Genomic DNA, 21090 nt, shown 5'->3' with positions numbered 1-21090 from the left:
AAAACATTCAATTGTCAAAGAAATTCCATCAATATAAATGGATGTTCTTAGATTATTTGATATAAATTCTAATGTCAATATCAATTTTTCTGATCCTTTTCATTCATAAATAGTTCACTTCTAGACAGATCACAGCAAGTGACAGCATAAATATGTAAAAACAAATAACAAGTGACATTTTCAGTATAATTTTCAGGACATATCAATGTCTTCGGATTAAGATATTAAGATTTCTCCCAAGCAATATTTACCATATATTCGAACAGTCACCAAATTTTGATATCATATTTCCAGAGCGTCATCAAAATGTCATTAAACATAAAATGTAATTACTAATATTCGGCTCACTTGAACAATTATTAATGGCAATCTCTTGACAAGCCATCTATGTATGTAATCCTTTCCCATGTTTAATCAGTTAAGACGGATACAGCCAATATTTCATAATGCTAGGAACTCTTACATGCACACACACTACACACTGTTTCATTTCCTATACTGCTGAGACGACCATCTTGATTTCTAGACATATGAAATATAATTTCATTTTTATGAAACTGTACACGAATAGATTTCAATGTTTGAATAAAAAAAAACCATATCAATCAACTCTAAATAAGCACTTTACAGTATAATTCTGAATAAATATTCTCTGCAATTTTCAATATTTGAAAAGCATACAGGTCATGTACATTGCATGGTGTATTAATTATAGCTCAAAATAAATAATATTTGTTGTTGTACATAACAATAACACCAACAATATATTAAAGAATATTATTGTCAATGGATTAAACATTTCCCACAAAGTACACAATATCTTTTTTTCTTGGACCTAACTGGTGTATAAAATGTATAAAGTATTAAATAAATATCCAGCAAAAATAGCAGAACAAAATTTCCAAATAAAAGTAAGTATTTCATAGTATCATCAGTGATGGAGTAGGCACCCAAGGCATTATATGTAGATCTAAATTACATGATGGCAGTATAGACTGTCTTCAGTGGACAGTATGCCGTACATTGTCATGATGTCGAGTACAGGAATACTGTAGTATTTTTATCAGAATGCCCACAGACTATTCTTCTTTTTGTAATCAATTGCTGTTTCAAAAGTAAATAAACATTGTTTAATTATTATATTAATATTACCTAGCTCCCCCCCCCCTCTCTCTCTCTCTCTCTCTCTCTCTCTCTCTCTCTCTCTCTCTCTCTCTCTCTCTCTCTCTCTCTCTCTCTCTCTCTCTCTCTCTCTCTCTCTCTCTCTCTCTCTCTCTCTCTCTCTCTCTCTCTCTCTCTCTCTCTCTCTCTCTCTCTCTCTCTCTCTCTCTCTCTCTCTGATATTAACAGCATATGACAGGTACCATCACAACTGTGGTTACAGCATATTAATATAGGCATGATACTGACTGACCTAGGAAAACAGACAATGATAACCTCACAAAACATCTGTCACATACAGTTTACATATACACAATTGTATCTTAATTTCCCTTTTTTCTGAATTTCTTGTCCATGGTTGATTTTGAGATACCATTCACATTAAAGTGTGACATGTCCCACACATATCACATTATGTTATCACATACATGTATACCATTTTACTACATACATTCTCTACACATAATATGTATATTACAATTTTGATATTCAAATGTCACTGCATATTAAACAGTGTCATTTAGCTATATTATCAAAAACAGTATTCAAAAAAAAGAATATTAACTTAGAATTCAAAGTAACAACATTATTACCCATAATTTGCTGGTGTGTGTACAACATCATATTCATCATTTCCATGACAAATATTTGTAAACTTTCTGCACGTAAAATTTACATATTCAAAATTTAATTTGCACCCTACCGGGTACTTTAAAATCCAATAATTATGCAACTTGTATGTCCTAACTTGTACTTGAAGTATTGCAGATATTTGTGTATGTACACATGTAAAATCCAATTTAAAACTGAAATATCAAGCACCCTAGCAAATTCTCTGTATGATTATTTTTTATATGATTCTGTATATTAACTTATACTAACTGAATTCCCCCTTTATAGTAAGAATACAATATGCTTTGTTTTTCTACAATTTACTTGAGGGGTAACAAGCTGAGTTCATGTGTGTACAGGTAGTTTTTACGGCATATAAGGACTCACATTATTGTACTTACTGAAGCACACTTACATGTAACAGATCCTCAACCGCTTACAATTGACTGAACTCAAACCTGGTATTAAGACTCATTTAACGATCTGATGGTGTAATCTATGATACTACCACAAAATTCCTTCTAACCAATCAACTGTAACAATGTCAGAAGATAATCATAAATGTAACTTTATATAGGAGGCATTCATCGACAGTAACATTATACTGGAATGTGGTTTTACTTACAAGTATTTTCACTTAAAAATAAAATCCTTATACTCTCAACTTGTGTCATTTTAATCTGTAAATTATAGCCTGTTATCAATAAATCCTTGTCTCTGTGATGTCAAACACCATAAATGCACCTTCACTTTAGATGTCCATGAATCATACACATAACTGTTGTGATAATGTCACAACAATCTACACTTTCTTGTTCTATGTAATACAATTCAGTCAGTCCATGATTAAGTAGTACAAGTAACCTGGCATCAATACTGTCCTGTTCATCATTATAGGAATTCTTATATTAATTTTCTAAAACGCTGATATATGCACATGCTTGCTCGGTCTGTCAGTTTACAGACTGCTCAGATCATCCCTAAGGTTAATGGGTCTATACACGAACCAGGTATTAACTTGTACAAGTTATATGCCATTTCTAAAACATACTTAAAGTTACATACTGATCAGATGGTCCCTTTACAAAAATGGGTTTATTCATAGCCCTGGCAATTATACATGTATTGTGTTTCTACAATTCTAAATCTATAAACTGCCCAGATGGTCACTTACAGAAAAGGTACTATAAGCGAGGCAATTATTCATAGTAACATACATGTATTTCTAAATCACTACATCTACATACTGCCCAGATGGTCACAAAGATTGTTTAAGTGTCTCTAAAACACTATATCTTAATTATATTGCCCAGATAGTCACTTTGAGATGGATCTATATTGGACTAGTAACGCTTAGGACAGTGCTATCCGTCTGATCATATATATATTTCTAAAACGCAGTTTACATACTGCTCAGATGGTTCCTTACAAAAATAGGTCTATATCCATGTAGATACAAAGCAGTCAAAATGTGTTTATAAATCAATACATCTACAAATCATACACTGCCTAGGTAGTCCTTCACTGTAGATAGACCAAACAAGTGTAAGTACGTTTGCATAATAAACACACTCTACTTCTAGCTATACTGCCTTAATGGTTCACGTGATGTGACTGTTAATTCTACATGTACTATGTTCGTTTGACTGGGTGACCTCACTGATCTCATACTATTAATAGTCCCCCACATGTGAATCCAAGCATTCCTAGATACTGTAGTAATGTTGTAACACAGGCTTATAAATTATATACATGTATCGCTATGGTATTACAACACACACAAACAACTTATCAAAGTTGTTCACATTCAAACAATTAATTATGCAAATAACTCATTACAACTAAAAGCTACAGCATTAAATTTGACATTAAGATATAGTCTAATTACGGAAGACCAATAATTATGCAAATTACTCACTAATATTCAAGGTACGTTTATCAAAACCAAACAAGTTCTAGCCATTCCCCTAAAGAATATGTGCACCAAATTTCATTTGAATTGAGCTAGAGAAAAAGCTAGATTATTCATTAGCATAATCAATGATTTTCGGTAATTAGGCAATATCTTAAGTATACAAACTTTAGACTTCTCATAGTTCAGCATAACTATTTGGTATATCATATATGGTAGCTAAGAATTTGGCACTCCAACAATTATCGTGTGCAGAAATGAAAAGACTTTAACCTTACAGAAGACATTCAGTTTATTATCTGGTACAAATTTACTATTGTCTGTGCTCAACAAAGTGTGTGCATGCATGTTTATAGGTAAATATGTGTTGGTTGTCACCAGGCTATTTCTAGAGAAATCAATGTCAGATGTCATTGTTGACTGTGCAGCTGTTGTAAATATGACACAAACATATCCATATAGGCTTGAAACACGTGGTGTAATAGATAATTAGTATATACATGTACACTGATACTGTACATGAATGTGTGGGTCACAGACTAACTATAGACTGCATTATATCTATGGCTCTAATTTAGGTAACCATTTCTTCCGGTTTTTAAAAATAAAATCAAGTCATTTTCGACTTTGAGTGATTTGACTAGTATGATGTGTTGGTTATATCTTACATGTGGAATTCTTAAATTAATTTGCATAAAATGCACAAGGTACATTTTGTAATCCATATCATGATGATGATGACATGTCCAACCCATTAAAACTGCCAGTTACATACATGACCAGACCGTAACTTGCTAAATATAACTCACTTTCTACCCTGTAAATTACATTCGATATGGCCTCACCCATAGCATTCAAACTCATTTTACCATATAAAACTTAAAACATTGCCAGGCCAAAATTTGCTACTAATTGCTATAAATAACTTTCAATTTCTAATTTCTACCCAGAAATATACATTCATTTATGCATTGAATCTTATTTTGTCAAACATTTAATATGTAATTAAAAGTGACTTTACATATCACAGAAATGAAAATTGGATACTCTCTACAAACTCTGACACAATAGGAATCCAAAAACTGTATACCTTATACGCTAGCTTAATTTCACCCTTGAATTAGGTCAGCAAATTGTGCCTATCAAACACACAAAATAAATTTCTAAATGCATTCTTTCTATGTGTAATTTTTGTATGTGTTTTGAATGAAATATTAGTCTTTGATATTAAATTTTTAAGAGAGGCACGAGTAGCATACTACTATATACTGGTATATGTAGCTGAAGATAAATGGATAATGTGCCTTACTCTTTAGATGATATCATATATTTTATGTACCAGATGAAGATATCACAACAAAAAATTTATACCAGGATTCTTTAATACCATTGATGTAAGGTTATATCATCCATTCAACTGCAGGGAATGATTAATCCCAGTGTATAGACGACAAAAATATTTAAATTTAAGTCGCTGTCATCCAGTATAGACTGAACCCCATGAAAATTATAAGGGCATAGGGTGGCATATATTACCTGGGTACATAATACAACTGCATGCTTGCATGACTGCACATGTACTTCAAGGAATGTAACAAGTAGAAAAGTGCAGCAAGAAACACTGTCAGCACAAGTGCATGCAAATACTCAAGTTTATCAGAAACAGTAATTTTGTCACAATGTGTGATTTTGTATATGGTTGTACAGTGTCACTCATTTGCATACATGGTCATGTATATGTATACAGTCATGTTTTCAGTATTGTACTGCAGTGCAAATGTTGATGATAACAAATTGCATGTGCCCTATAAAGCTGGATTATTAATTTGCATATTACTTAATGATTTTCGGTAATTAGGCAATATCTTAAGTATACAAACTTAAGATTAATTCTTATGATTTGGCATATCAAACTATTTGCCAATTGACCAATGTGTCACAGATTCTGCAGCAAGATACGGATATCATAATGAAATTTGCCTGGGGACATGTATCCATTTCTAGACACTTCACATTTTTACATAGCCCTGTAATTTTGTACCATGTATGCAGACACAGATTTTAATTGACTGATCCAATCGATGCACAATAGATATAGCTGTTACCAATGCTTTCAACACGAATTACATGCCTCCCCATACATCATGATGTACTGTAAATCTGGACATTTTTAGAAAAAGACTTATTTTGCTTTATTTCACTACACAACTAAAACACAAAAATAAGTACTAAGTATAAAATGTCTTCATAGATATGAACACAATGTACTGGTCTGGTAATTAGTAAAAATTAGTCTTTGGGAACTAACTGAAGACTGTAAAAACAATTTTCTAGTGGTGAAAACACACTGTAGTTTAAATCAGAAGAACTCGGACACCAAACTAAGTTTACAAATATGATAGAAGACCCATGACAGTGATAAGTCTGTCGGTTTCATCATATAATGGACGTATATACATTACAAACTGTTAGTGACATATCTTCAGAAACACTTCTAGACAACACTTTATAAGTACAAATTAAGTTGCTTGAAATCAAGCGATACATATGAACACACTGAATGAATTAAGCTGCTACAATGAAAGCGAGAAATATATTGCAACACACAGAATGAAGTAAAAGACTCTTGAAATTGAAGGATACATTGCAATATACTGAACAAATAAAAACTCACTTGAAATTGAGAAATACATGGTAATACACCATTATCTATTCGTTTGAAATTGAAGGACACAATCGTAATGATGTCTATGCAATAGTATCCATTAGATTAATGTACATGTAGGACATCAACAAGAATTGTAAAATGATAAAATCTATATATAGATTGTCAGGACCTGCCATTACTGGCACTGCATGTACTCTTCTATTTAAGGATGCTATAATAGTCACCAGTTATGTTGAAAGCGTTGGCTTAAGAAATTGTTCTATCATTGATTGCTACTGTTATTGTCTGGTGCATATTAGTTATCTTTTAATAATATTACTAATTTCTTACTGTCTTGCTTGACAAAAATCTATAGCCACATTTTATCACATGGCACAACAACGGAAATTATTACCCATTGACATGCCTGAAAAAGTATAAGATGTTATAGTGTGTGTGTGTATATATATATATATATATATATATATATATATATATATATATATATATATATATATATATATATATATATATATATATATATATATATATATATATATATATATATATATATATATATATATATATATATATATATATATATATATACACTCTGAACCCCTTTTTAACCAACTTAATATTCTAAATATATTTCAACTTTTCCTCCTGTATTTTCGTGTATGATCTTAGAAATAATCGTTATCCCCACAACATAGAAAAGTATTTTGACCGTCCCATTCATACATATCAAAACCGTTCAGCCTCCAGTGGTAACTTTCGTCCACCATCGATAAAATTGACCATCACCCAACACAATTTCAAATATGTAGCGACAAAGCACTGGAACTCTTTACCAAGTCACCTAAAAATTAACATGTCCAGGCAACAGTTCAAAAATGAACTAAGAGATTATATTTTAAATTCTACACACCAACCTTAATTTATACTCTTTGGCGTTTTTACAACATTTCTGGTTTTTGCTTTATTTCTTCTCGTGTGTGTGTATGCGTATGTATGTATGTGCGTGCGTGTGTGTGTATGAGTGTGCGTGAATGCGTGCTGTGTCTATTTTTGACTTAATTTTCTTCGTTGCATCCATTTATGAATTTGAATTAATCTAAAATTGAATGTACGGGCCATGGACACGACTAGTTCTGCTGAACTATTTTCATGGTCCCCATTAGATAACACATGTATATTTCCTTTTGTCCAATTTGTTTGAAAGTGTAATGTATTATTTATATATTTATTTATTGTTTTGTTTTTTGTTATCTGATGAAATAAATTTCAATTCAATTCAATTCAATTCAATTCAATATATATATATATATATATATATATATATATATATATATATATATATATATATATATATATATATATATATATATATATATATATATATATATATATATATATATATATATATATATATATATATATATATGATTTGGCAACAGTATGTTAAGATAATGTTAGTTCTTGAAAAGAAAATGTAGCAATGTTGGTAAGATTCTTGTTACATCAAACAATGAAGTGAAGTATAGACTTTGCTCCAACCAATTCGGTCTAACCAAATGATTGTACCCATGTTATTTTAGTAAGATTTTTGTTAAGCCTATCACCTTTTGTTTCAATTCAAGTCAAATAGTTTCCTGTGTATTTATAATATACAGTAAGCTAGGGGTGCATTAGACAGGATTGTCTTATATACATTTTAAATTACATTCCACATGTGGATGCATGTACAACTCATCAACTCCATCCAACATGATAGATCTTAATCTAGATACAGAAACACATATAATTGCCATTATACCTAGTTGTTATCTTTATGTCAAATTAGTACAAATAAATTGTTACAGATCACTTTGGTATCTCTCTTTCATTTCTGTCACTTGAAAACATGTTTATGTATTATCTTTCACCAGTTGGCAATTATGAACATTGTTATTTCAAATTTGGTACACGCACAAACAAATTACCTTGATATTAATATTTCATACCCTATTCTGTCACTTACATTTATGTTTGATCAGTTGGCAATTATGAGGAGTATTTTATTTGAAACAATTACTTTGGTATCCATATTTCATACATTCTTCCATCACTTCCAATAAGACATTGCCATGTACTTTATGTGTGATTTGATAAAACTTATAAATTGCAGTCACTTGCCTACACGTCATCATAAACCAGGTCAGGTACTAGATTATAGTTGGCAACAAGACAATTATACTATACCCGACAGAACTTATTATAACTGTACTTTGTGAAGATAATTTGTGATGATTAGGTTCACTATAGAATTTTAAGTACTCTATGCATTCCTTAACATGAAATGTGTCTTAAAAATAAACCGGTTAAACTTCTGCTGTTACTTTGTTCACGAAAAATTCAACCCATTTGCAATTAAAATCAAGAACAAAAATTTAGGAGTCACCTTTATACACATGTACAAAATTTAAAACAGAGGTCAAATTGTTATAAAAATTTAGCCATTTTAGAATCCAATATGGCCGTTGAATACGCTATGGGAAAATAAAATATTGTTTATTCTACAGCATTTGCTTGAAAATAAGCTAGATGGTTGACTCCCTAAGTTCTTATATTATTTCAAAAGGACGTGAAGCAAGCTTCAAATTATTGCTGCAAAGTTACAAGAGATTTTAAAAACTTCGATTTTCAGTAACATTGGTTCATGAGATGCATGTACAGAGACTAAGTTTTCTCAAAATGCAGGGTGTGGGCTATAATGGCTATATATAACTATAATTATGACTATATTGTATGTGTACATTTAATACTGACATTAACATAATTTTTAGAAATAACAGTTTACAATATTACAGTGGGGCAGGCGACACTAGTCATTTGTTTTGTGCTTTTAGTATCTAAAAATACCACACTGACACTGATGAATGATGAAATATGAAATATCAATATTAATCAAACAATTGAACCATCTGTATATAGAATATTAGTTGCTAAAACAAATGCAGGTATAGCTGAACATATGCAGTCTATGTGCATACATGCACCAAGCATGTCAGTTTTGGTGGTGGTGCACTGGCATTGATAGTGCCTTGGTGGTGGTGGTGGTGGTGGTGGCGGTGGCGGCAGCAGCAGCAGCAGCAGCGGTGGTGATGGAGATATGTGTACTCCAATTACAACCACAGGAAAGGGATGGACATATTGATATTGTTGTTGCTGTTGGTGGTGGTGGCAGTGGTGGAGATGGTGGTGGAAGTGGTGGTGCTACATGTGCTCCAATTACAACCATAGAGGTAGAATGGACATGTTGCGTTGTTGTTGTTGTTGTTGTTGTTGTGGTGGTGGTGGTGGTGGTGGTGGTGGTCATAATTATGAAGTGTTTTGAGCACAAAATAGGAATGTGCTATATAACAACAGTTAATAGTATTACATAGATTTCCAAATCCATAATGCAACTTTTATCTGTACACAAATAGTAACAGTAACACAAACAACCATAAAACTAACTCATATGTGAGACAATATAGTAATTAAAGCAGACTGTTTTGGGTCAAAACATTCAACCCTTTACCTCTGTGAGCTACACGTACACGTACACCTGTTCATACTCTTTCAATCTGATCATTTTTGTGTATTTGGTTACATTTGAAGAATTTCATTAAAATTAAACATGTTTAATTATCATTAGAACTAACTGTAACTGTGCCTAGAAGTCAATAGAACCAATGATCAAAGCAAAGATGTAATTTTTTGAAATTGAAATCATGATCACTGACAAATGCGTAAACCACCTATCATGTGGTGATGACTGTTACACTCATTTTAATACATATACACAAAAATGTATCAACAAAAAGTTTAAGAATGATTATGACAGAACCCCATATGACACATGAGTGCAAGTGTGGTGTACTCGCAGGATTTGTACAAGTGCTTGCAGTGTTCTCTACGCCCATACTTTAAAGAGCATAGCACAAGTGTGAATACCCCTGATTATACCCATACTGGAAGTGGAACTCACATGGTATGGGGTTCTGTTATTACCCCCAAGTATACCCATACTGGAAGTGGAACTCACATGGTATGGGGTTCTGTTATTACCCCCAAGTATACCCATACTGGAAGTGGAACTCACGTGGTATGGGGTTCTGTTATTACCCCCAAGTATACCCATACTGGAAGTGGAACTCACATGGTATGGGGTTCTGTTAACCTCCAAGTATACCCATACTGGAAGTGGAACTTACATGGCATGGGGTTCTGTTATTACCCCCGAGTATACCCATACTGGAAGTGGAACTCACATGGCATGGGTTTCTGTTATTACCCCAAGTATACCCATAACCCCCAAGTATACCCATACTGGAAGTGGAACTCACATGGCATGGGTTTCTGTTATGACCCCCGAGTATACCCATACTGGAAGTGGAACTCACATGGCATGGATTCTGTTATTATTACAAATATTAAATTAAATCTGAACCAGCAAATTTCTATAAAAATCATAAAAATCATACAGCGTGATCACGCGATTTCGTGTGTAATGAACAATTGTATCCTCATTTACATATCATTTGCATGCAGGTATGCAATAGTGTTTTTGGTATTGCACTGCAGTGAAATAATTGTGTGCACATCAGTGCAAGTAATCTCTGGTACAAAGGTGGTAGTAGACAAGATGTATAAGTATCTATGGACTGGATAAAATAATGTCTTAAATTACTCCATGTTCCTTTAATGAATATGAAATCAAATACAAATAGTAGAGCTCATGAATTTGCCGTTGACTCATATGTTGTTACATTTTCTAGCTTATCTCATACACTTCCGTGTATTTTACCCGGATCTATGAAAGCTATTATAACACTTCCGTGTATTGTACCTGGATCTAAGAAAGATATATCACTTCCCTGTAGTTTCCTAGGAGCTATGAAAGATATAATAACACTTCCCTGTAGTTTCCTTAAGGAGCTATGAACGATATAATAACACTTCCGTGTAGTTTCCTTGGAGCTAGCTATGAAAGTTATCAAACTTCCATGTAGTTTCCCCGGGATCTATGAGAGATATAAAACTTCCATGTAGTTTCGCCGGAATCTATGAAAGCTATCAAACTTCCATGTAGTTTCCCCAGGATCTATGAAAGATATAAAACTTCCATGTAGTTTCCCCGGGATCTATGAAAGATATAAAACTTCCATGTAGTTTCGCCGGAATCTATGAAAGATATAAAACTTCCATGTAGTTTCCCCGGGATCTATGAAAGATATAAAACTTCCATATAGTTTCCCCGGGATCTATGAAAGATATAAAACTTCCATGTAGTTTCCCCGGGATCTATGAAAGATATAAAACTTCCATGTAGTTTCCCCGGGATCTATGAAAGATATAAAACTTCCATGTAGTTTCGCCGGAATCTATGAAAGATATAAAACTTCCATGTAGTTTCCCCAGGATCTATGAAAGATACAACACTTCGTGTAGTTTCCCTGGGATCTATAAAAGATATCAACTATATGTATGATATGATCCTGGGGATATTTACAAACACTGTATAAGGTTCAATGAACAATGTCACATTTTCAAAATGAGATGTATTTAGATCATTCGTCATAATAGTTAACTAATTCAGGTGTGAAATTAAATCCTACCTTGATGTTTTTATACTCACTAATTGTACTCTATATTTTCAAAATAGCTGGCGTAAAAATTGATTTATTAAAGTTTAATGGCAAGATTCCAACATTAAATAATCAATGTTGTAGTTTTTAAGCTGTATATACTCACTTTATAACTACTTTCTCATACCATTGTTGTCTTCTCTCACCTACATGTATAAGAAACAGATTGCCAGATGTACATGTATACACAGTTCCATTCATGATTTCAGAGGCACTTAAATACAAAGGGGTCCTTCACAGCCACCAAACATAGAATCTTTTGCTAAACAGAATTCCCTAGAAACTTACAATTTCACTATGTACCATTGGTAAGCTAGTGAGTGTTTTCAGACATATGTCCCTTAGGACAATGCCTTTCAGACCTATGCCAAGACAGTGCTTAGATGAGATTAGACTTTTATGACATTGACACCCAACAGATAATGATTATTTCTCTTCTTCACAGAATTATACATTTGCAGCTCAAAAGATGGCATGTATAAAGGACACAGTATTTCATGTTGCTGACTATTAAACCCTTCATGGATGATCATACAACTTAACAAATTTTTATCAAAATACTGTAGAATATATAATGACTCAATGTACTGCGAATTCTAACACCTTTTTATGAACTTGATAAAACAGAACAGTGCATAGATTTGTAACGTGTATCAAACAATATTGCCTCTCACATCTAATAATGCCATTCTCACAAACCAGCGCTGTTATTTCTTCCACTACACCTCAAAATAAAACAGGCCATGGTTTGCGAAGATTAGTAATCCAGGTATTCAACATGCCATAGTATAAAATTTTCATTTTTCTTGAAACTTTCTCATTTTGTAAATCACATCAAATGTAATTTTGCTGTGTTCCTTTCAAATCTATTTTCAGCATTGACAGATTCAAGTGATAATACTTTTGAACAAATCTCAACGTACTAATGGTCTAATCTGTGAAATTAACTCCAGGTAAAACATCTAATAACTGTTTCCAGACAGAACCAAACCACTCGAGACATAATATTACCTGTGGTTGCTATGGTAACTGTACATTATCACATTTCAGTGGAAGGAGATACTTCCATTTGCAGTGAGCAAGGTCATGTTTTCAAAATGCACACATGTACTCATGTATGGTCTCTCAACAAAATCTCCCTGGCCTGATCATAAAAGAAAAAGAGCATGCACAAATGTACATTTCATGTTGTTTACACATCTGTGTAATGTAATTAGATTTTCAGCTTATCACCATGACTACTGTGTTACCATGACATGAATAATAAATTAGCATATTAAAAGCATTAGAGTTCAAGATATTGATCATATCTACAGTATAATCATTATGGTATGATTTTCTTTATGTAACATGGATGTTTTAATCACATAATGACCATTTTTAGACGACATTTCAGCTTGACTGATGAAAATGAAGTACAATGTACTTTCTCTAGCTCTCTCTCTCTCTCTAGCTCTCTCTCTCTCTCTCTCTCTCTCTTTCTCTCTCTCTCTGTCTCTCTCTCTAGCTCTCTCTCCCTCTCCCCTCCCTCCCTCCTACACTCTCTTTCTCTCTCTCCCTTTCTCGCTCTCTTTCTCTCTCTCTATAATGGATTTGATTTACAATTCCTTCACATTTCAATCATAAGACAATTATTTACACTTTATATGTCACTTGTCATAATTAACTTATTTTTTATATATCAGAATAATCATACTGTTATAATAATCACAATAGTTATGAATTATGTGACAAATCTATTATATAATGAGAACAGCGCAATGCAATACATGTCAGAATAATCATACTGTTATAATAATCACAATAGTTATGAATTATGTGACAAATCTATTATATAATGAGAACAGCGCAATGCAATAAATGTCAGAATAATCATCAGAAATCAAATCAAATGTTAGATGGTAATGTAAAAGACTTTAGGGTAAATTAGCGTCTCAATTTGATTTAAGTATGTGCTAGAATTTACTAGCGTATTTTTACTATTCCAACTAATAGTACTTTATGCTTTTAGTGTAAAACATTCATTGCATTATGCATGGCGGGCACCTAGGGACAGTGAGGATGGCATATGTTAGTCTGAAGGTGTTAAGAAACATGGCAGGTTGTCGGACATTTGGTGTCAACAGCTTAACATAGTAACACCAAGACATTTTCTCACTGGGCCTCATGTGGAGAGCTTCTTGAGATAGGAATACCAAGACAAGTCACTGGGCTAATGATGTTATTTTGGCTTCAAATTTCTATCACACATTTACTAAGCACTGCAAAGAGAATACTTTAAAATACAATACTTGTACCATACCACACTCTCCGACAGTGTGTTCAGCATAATAAAGATTGAATTCAATTGAATTATTTGTCATTCACATCTCGTTTTTTAGTTGTGCAGTCCTGTCTATTTGTCACCATTTTTCTACTGTTCATGTTGATTTGTCTACAGCCAGTGATAAAGTGTAATAAATGCATCAACAACAAATTCTTCGAATTATATTGAAGATGATATAAACACTGCCTGTCAACTCTGACAGAAGACATAGTGACTTACAGTCTGTACATTTAGATGCTGTAAGATGCCTGCCATCAACAAAGCTTGACAAATAACTTGGACTTTTATGTCACATGACACATGATGATATAGCTCTGCAATTGTCTACAAAAAGCTCTTGAATATAATACATTATATTTCTTAAATCAAGAAAAGATATTTAATAAAACATTAACAGTTGTCCCCTATTTTGGTTGTGAATTTAAGTTATGATTAATATTACAGAAATGTTGCACTTCTTGGGTAAGCTAGAGGGTCCATTCTGAAAGCCATCCAGCAGATGATTGTTGAAGGTCAATATTTTGTAACTTTTGTAAGTCTGTTATGGCTGTTTATCATGCTGTTGACACTAGACTTTGTGAAATCAGGCACAAAAAGTTTTCATGCAGGCATAATGGACTGTTTGGTGGGATTGGAGCCTTTAAGTTGATTAGATTTGTTGCTATCAATGTCAAAGGAGATGAACAGTCTATCTGGTTGTATTTGTTACGCTTGGCTGAAAATTCATCAGACCAAGAATGTTTATGTTTCCCTAGGATGTACATGACGAATTACCTTTTCCACCAAGATAAGCAAATGAGAAATTTACTTGCCCGTAACATTGCTTTGAAATGATGTGTTTCAGTGTCTTCCGTTTGTTTTACACCTGTAAAACTGTAGTGCAGCCAATCTACATACTGTACTACTTGTTATCTGTAAAGCTGTAGTGCAGCCAATCTACATACTACTTGTTATCTGTAAAACTTTAGTACAGCCAATCTACATACTACTTGTTATCTGTAAAGCTTTAGTACAGCCAATCTACATACTACTTGTTATCTGTAAAGCTGTAGTGCAGCCAATCTACATACTACTTGTTATCTGTAAAACTTTAGTACAGCCAATCTACATACTACTTGTTATCTGTAAAGCTGTAGTGCAGCCAATCTACATACTACTTGTTATCTGTAAAACTTTAGTACAGCCAATCTACATACTACTTGTTATCTGTAAAACTTTTAATTAGTGCAGCCAATCTACATACTACTTGTTATCTGTAAAACTTTAGTGCAGCCAATCTACATACTACTTGTTATCTGTAAAGCTGTAGTGCAGCCAATCTACATACTACTTTAATTTTAACAATGATGAGGCTTTGTCTATCTTAACATAGCATGACTTCAGTAATCAAGGAAACGAGGGTGATGAGGTAATGTATGCACTGCCTGCCATTTAACTCAACCACTACATACTCTGCCTGCCAATTAACTCAACCACTACATACTCTGCCTGCCAATTAACTCAACCACTACATACTCTGCCTGCCAATTAACTCAACCACTACATACTCTGCCTGCCAATTAACTCAACCACTACATACTCTGCCTGCCAATTAACTCAACCACTACATACTCTGCCTGCCAATTAACTCAACCACTACATACTCTGCCTGCCAGTTAACTCAACCACTATATACTCTGCCTGCCAATTAACTCAACCACTACATACTCTGCCTGCCAATTAACTCAACCACTACATACTCTGCCTGCCAATTAACTCAACCACTACATACTCTGCCTGCCAGTTAACTCAAACACTATATACTCTGCCTGCCAATTAACTCAACCACTACATACTCTGCCTGCCAATTAACTCAACCACTACATACTCTGCCTGCCAATTAACTCAACCACAATGACTAAAAGATGTATATGGCTACACTACCTGTAAACTCAACCACTACATACTCTGCCTGCCAATTAACTCAACCACTACATACTCTGCCTGCCAATTAACTCAACCACAATGACTAAACGATGTATATGGCTGCACTACCTGTTAACTCAACCACTACATACTCTGCCTGCCAATTAACTCAACCACTACATACTCTGCCTGCCAATTAACTCAACCACAATGACTAAACGATGTATATGGCTGCACTACCTGTTAACTCAACCACAATGACTTAAGAGATACATGTATATATGCATGCACTATCTGTCAGGCACAGCAACAATGACTTGAAGGTTAATACAAGAAATACATTTATAACAACTGCTGATTAAATCCAGGAAGACATCACCTGCATCACTCTGGGGTCAGACACACTTGCGCTAAAAATACATCATCTTTTTTTTTATGTTTTTATACTTATATTATTCTTTATTGTTTTGAAATTTGATAATTTTATCATTATTTAACTAAGTGTAATTGAAGGCATAATTTTCTACAAAAAATACTGTTTGTACCCATTTCATACCATTCCATTCATATTTAATCTACATTGAGTAATTTCCTGACGGATAAGAAACAGGGATTAAACACAACCCCAGCCACCGACATCACTTTACCCTGAACGCCATATCAACAATTTGTCATAAACCACTGTACAATGTAACCTTACTGTCTTACAACATGTCTAAGGAAATATCAAAATAGACATTTTGATATTAAATACAATGTTTACTTACAGTGTTATTGCATGTTCAATAAATTCAATACACACGAGAATTGTATAGTATTTATACATGTTTATGAGTGCATGACGAAAGCTGTAAGGACACTTATTCATAATTCAAGTCATTTTCTTTTCATTGATGCATATCAAATTACTTCATCATAAAACTCATTATGGTAATGATGTGACATCATAGTTCTCACTTTGACCTTTTGTATTGACAATATCAGTCGCCTTAGATGTGACCTAGGGATGGGTTAAATCCAGCAAAACTGTTAATTCACAGTGCAAAAGAGAATAACTTTTGCGGATAAAACCATCAAACAGTAGAGTCTGAAGTATGATCCCTGCAGTGTATCCTTGGGATGTGAGTCATAATCCAAGACTGTTTATTAGATACACCACAATGACTATAAGCTGAGACTAGTTGCTAGACCAATCTAACACTATTATAGTATTATACACACATGTTGTATTGTCTGCTTGAAAGGCAACATAGAATTCAGTACTAGGTGGCTAAATGGTTTTTATTGTTATTTATCAGTGTCTAGATCATCATTAAGATCTCCAACAGCATTGAGGTTAAACTTTTGACATCCATTGGTTATTTTGTAAAAACAAGTTATTCACAAACATCAACTTTCAGCTAACAGTACGCAATAACAGTATTAGTAATTATTACAGAACTCCATGATGAGTGAATGAAAATGCAGCATACTTGGGGTATTTGCATGAATGTTTGCAGTGTTGTCTGCAGCCATACTGTCATAAACATTATTACATATGTTTATCCAAAACAGCAAATTTCAATAACAATTATACTATGAGTACGTGGAGGGTGGAATAAAGGCTGCAATTGAAAGAGAAAAGAGGGGCGAGGGTGAAGGCAATAACTGGAAGAGACAAGATGGAGTAAATGTAACTGGAAGGGAAGGGTGGAATAAAGGCTGTAATTGAAAGGGACAAGAGGGGTGAGGGTGAAGGCAATAACTGGAGGGGACTTGGGGTATTAAAATGTTTTTTTCTTTTTGGCAGCAGAGATCTCAAACTGTGAGATCATCTAATTTGAAAATGTCAATATAATGTTATTTGTTATTGCCAAGCTGAAACATCTTAGTTGGCCTTGATTTCAAAGACTGTCTATAAGTACAGAGTGATAATGGATGCAAAGATGACAGCTTCATTCATGATAAATATTTGATATACTGATCAACAACTACATTTGACAGAATTTCTCTTTTCCAATATATACATGTATATCAATCATTATTCAATTTTAATATTTAATATCTTTCCTCTTGGTAAGTACCATGTCACTATCTATCATTCTTATTGACTCTATATGAAAAACACTTTTTAATTCTCTGAAAGAGCTCTTTAAAAACAGTTGGTTTTTTTCAACTTACTCACTGCTATTGTGTGGAATATTCCTCTACTATAATATACTGATTAAAACAATAAATTAATTTTACAAAGCTAATTATTTTTTTTAATTCATAGAACGTCTTGTAGATTTAATAAATCTATTAGAAGTGATATTTTTTTAATAATGTTAATTTTTTTCTATAGTATATATTGATTTTTTTCAAATCAGACTTCTTTACATTAAAAAAATCATAAATACATGAGATTTAAAGTTGTTCATTTTTTCCATAAATTCATTTTGTTCAATCTTATGCTATATACTTTTGTGAATGTACATAAAGTAATTTTTTTTTTTTTAGCAATTTTTGATTTTTTTTCAATAATATATTGATTTTTTTCTTTACAGGATACAGTAATTTATTTGTAGTAAATGCCTCATTTTCCTATGGACACATGCTGGATTAATTGAATACCAAAATACCCAATTTAGTGCTAACTAGATGATTTAACATCATTATCATGCATAATTAGATGGTTTATTTTCATTTGGCCAAATAAAAAAAATTTGTCTGTTTCCAATGATCCAACCAACTTTAGTATTAAGCCGCTGACTCTAAACATTTAAAAAAACATTTAAAACAAAAAGATACAAAATTCTTTGTCTTCTTGACCTTCATACATGTCTGTTTTGTTTCCCCAGCGATGTCTGTACATCAAATTATCATAGACACTGTATTCTAACCAACATTTTGTTTGTTTTGGGGTTGAAGCAATATTTGTCAAAAATAAAAAAAAATTAAAATTAAGAAATTAAAAAGATAAAATAAAATAAAAGAAAATAAAAGAAAAGAAAATTTCAACCTGCCAACCCTATTTTCTGAGGCCAAGTTATCTGAAACACACAATTATTTTTTTTCACCTTAAGAATTATTGATGACAAATTAAATCAATACATACATGTATGGTGTATCAGCTGTGTGACATATGCACCTACTGTACACGGGACATTTTCAACTGCTGAAACTAGTCATTAGATAATAATACACACACATATCATATAGTAAAAACATATGCTACAATATATTACATACATGTACTTCCATTGGGAGGGATTTCTACCAATTAACAGATCACAGTTATATGCAAATTATGGTTTGTGTCCTATAAATGATAGCTGAGAATTGCTGACCTAGTATTGGCTTCTACTATTCTCATGCTTTGTACTATGATTAGTATTCTCATAAGATTCTGTACAATTTCATTGGTAACCATGCAAACATGAGATAACAACCTCAATGCCACATCAATTAATTTATGCACATCAAATGGTAGTCTGGAATGTGCCAAATGCATACTTCCTCTCTCCCAGACAGCACATGCTAAGGAAAGATCCTGGGTATATATTACTGGGTTCATTATAATTTATACAACTTATCATATCAATGGAAATACCATGGAACTATCACCCACATGGAAGTGTGGATGATACTTCCATGGAAAGACCAAGTGCTTGGAATAGTTCAATGATCTTTATGTTTGTAAAGCGTTTGACATTATCTAACGAAAAAAATGCTGAGCCAGTGATAACGATATTGCACCGTACGTGACTTACATCGTGTTATGTTGTCCTGTTATGTTGAAAGTAACGGTATATTATCGAAATATATAGTAGCAAAACAGTCGGGTTTCATACCACACATACACACACCTAACTGCAAACTGTAGCGGTTTCACTCCGTCGCTCTCGGTCCTCCGCTAGAACCGAATTACTTTGTTTTTCTTTGCAAACCCCGTCAGAAAATAACAAATACAACACACAAAATAAAATACAAAAAAAGGAATTTTAAAAAGTATTCTAAATAAAAACAAAGCTATAATTATTGCAGCTAACACACACCGGGCACACACGAATCCGACTACCAACATTCTGAAAACACACATTACTAGACAAGTTATTTGTGGGACGTTTTACAAAAGTACGTAATATATGATATTAACCCAATAACCATATAATGGCTAAATAAAACAATGTTTTGCAATAGTAATATTTCGCCTGTTTATTTTCAACAGTTCGAGGCAGTTACACACGCAAACCGCTCTTTCTTGAAAAATTGTGGCGTACGTGTTTTCATATGTAACAGAACAACGGCAACATATGTATGGATGTAGTACTAAGACTAATAAATAATAATATTTTGGGCTACTTTGTGGAAACATGAGGGTACTGAATTTTATAATATTTACATTGAACGATGTTTTCATCGAACCCTTGTTTGTGTGAAGAAGTAATTCGGTACTACTATACGTAGCAACCAAAACAGTTTCACGGTGCATCTATATAACAGCATGCAGAGCCTACACCAATAAATGTCACTTCTCCCAAATCAAAACCCAAAGAAAAACGATGATCAATAAATTACGGTTACATCAACAGCGAAAGGTATTGGTGATGATTGGGTAGTGCCTCGAGATCACTGCATGGACTACACAAATTATCAAATATTACACATAATTGAAGTCCATCGCCTTCTACAACGATTTACCTACCTCCAATTGGGGTATCGAACTGTTCTGTTTTACTGCGATCAGCCATGATGAACGTTTCGTCTTCACTAGGTTCAGGTGTCACTCGATTGCTCGACATACACGACTGTTAGCTTCTGGGTCAGAGTGTTTTAGTGTAATTGTAAGCCCTACGCTGATAGGCAAATCACCCTGGTCTGGTATGGGATG

The 21090-nt window shown here is 33.2% G+C and overlaps 1 protein-coding gene across 2 annotated transcripts in view; it reads right to left on the bottom strand.

Moving 5' to 3' along the window:
• LOC144440540 (band 7 protein AGAP004871-like) overlaps positions 1 to 21090 on the bottom strand; it is a 100999-nt gene extending 79909 nt beyond the window's left edge. For both annotated transcript variants that reach the window (XM_078129918.1, XM_078129917.1), the window contains exon 1: positions 20905 to 21090. In XM_078129918.1, coding sequence (XP_077986044.1) covers positions 20905 to 21001 — 97 coding nt within the window. In that variant the 5' untranslated portion in view covers positions 21002 to 21090. The remainder of the gene's footprint in view (positions 1 to 20904) is intronic.

Source organism: Glandiceps talaboti, chromosome 10 (assembly GCF_964340395.1).
Source record: "Glandiceps talaboti chromosome 10, keGlaTala1.1, whole genome shotgun sequence".
In the NCBI taxonomy this organism is placed as follows: Eukaryota; Metazoa; Hemichordata; class Enteropneusta; family Spengelidae; genus Glandiceps; species Glandiceps talaboti.
The sequence above is the reverse complement of the archived record's forward strand: the minus strand, read 5'-3'. Positions and strand labels throughout refer to the sequence as shown.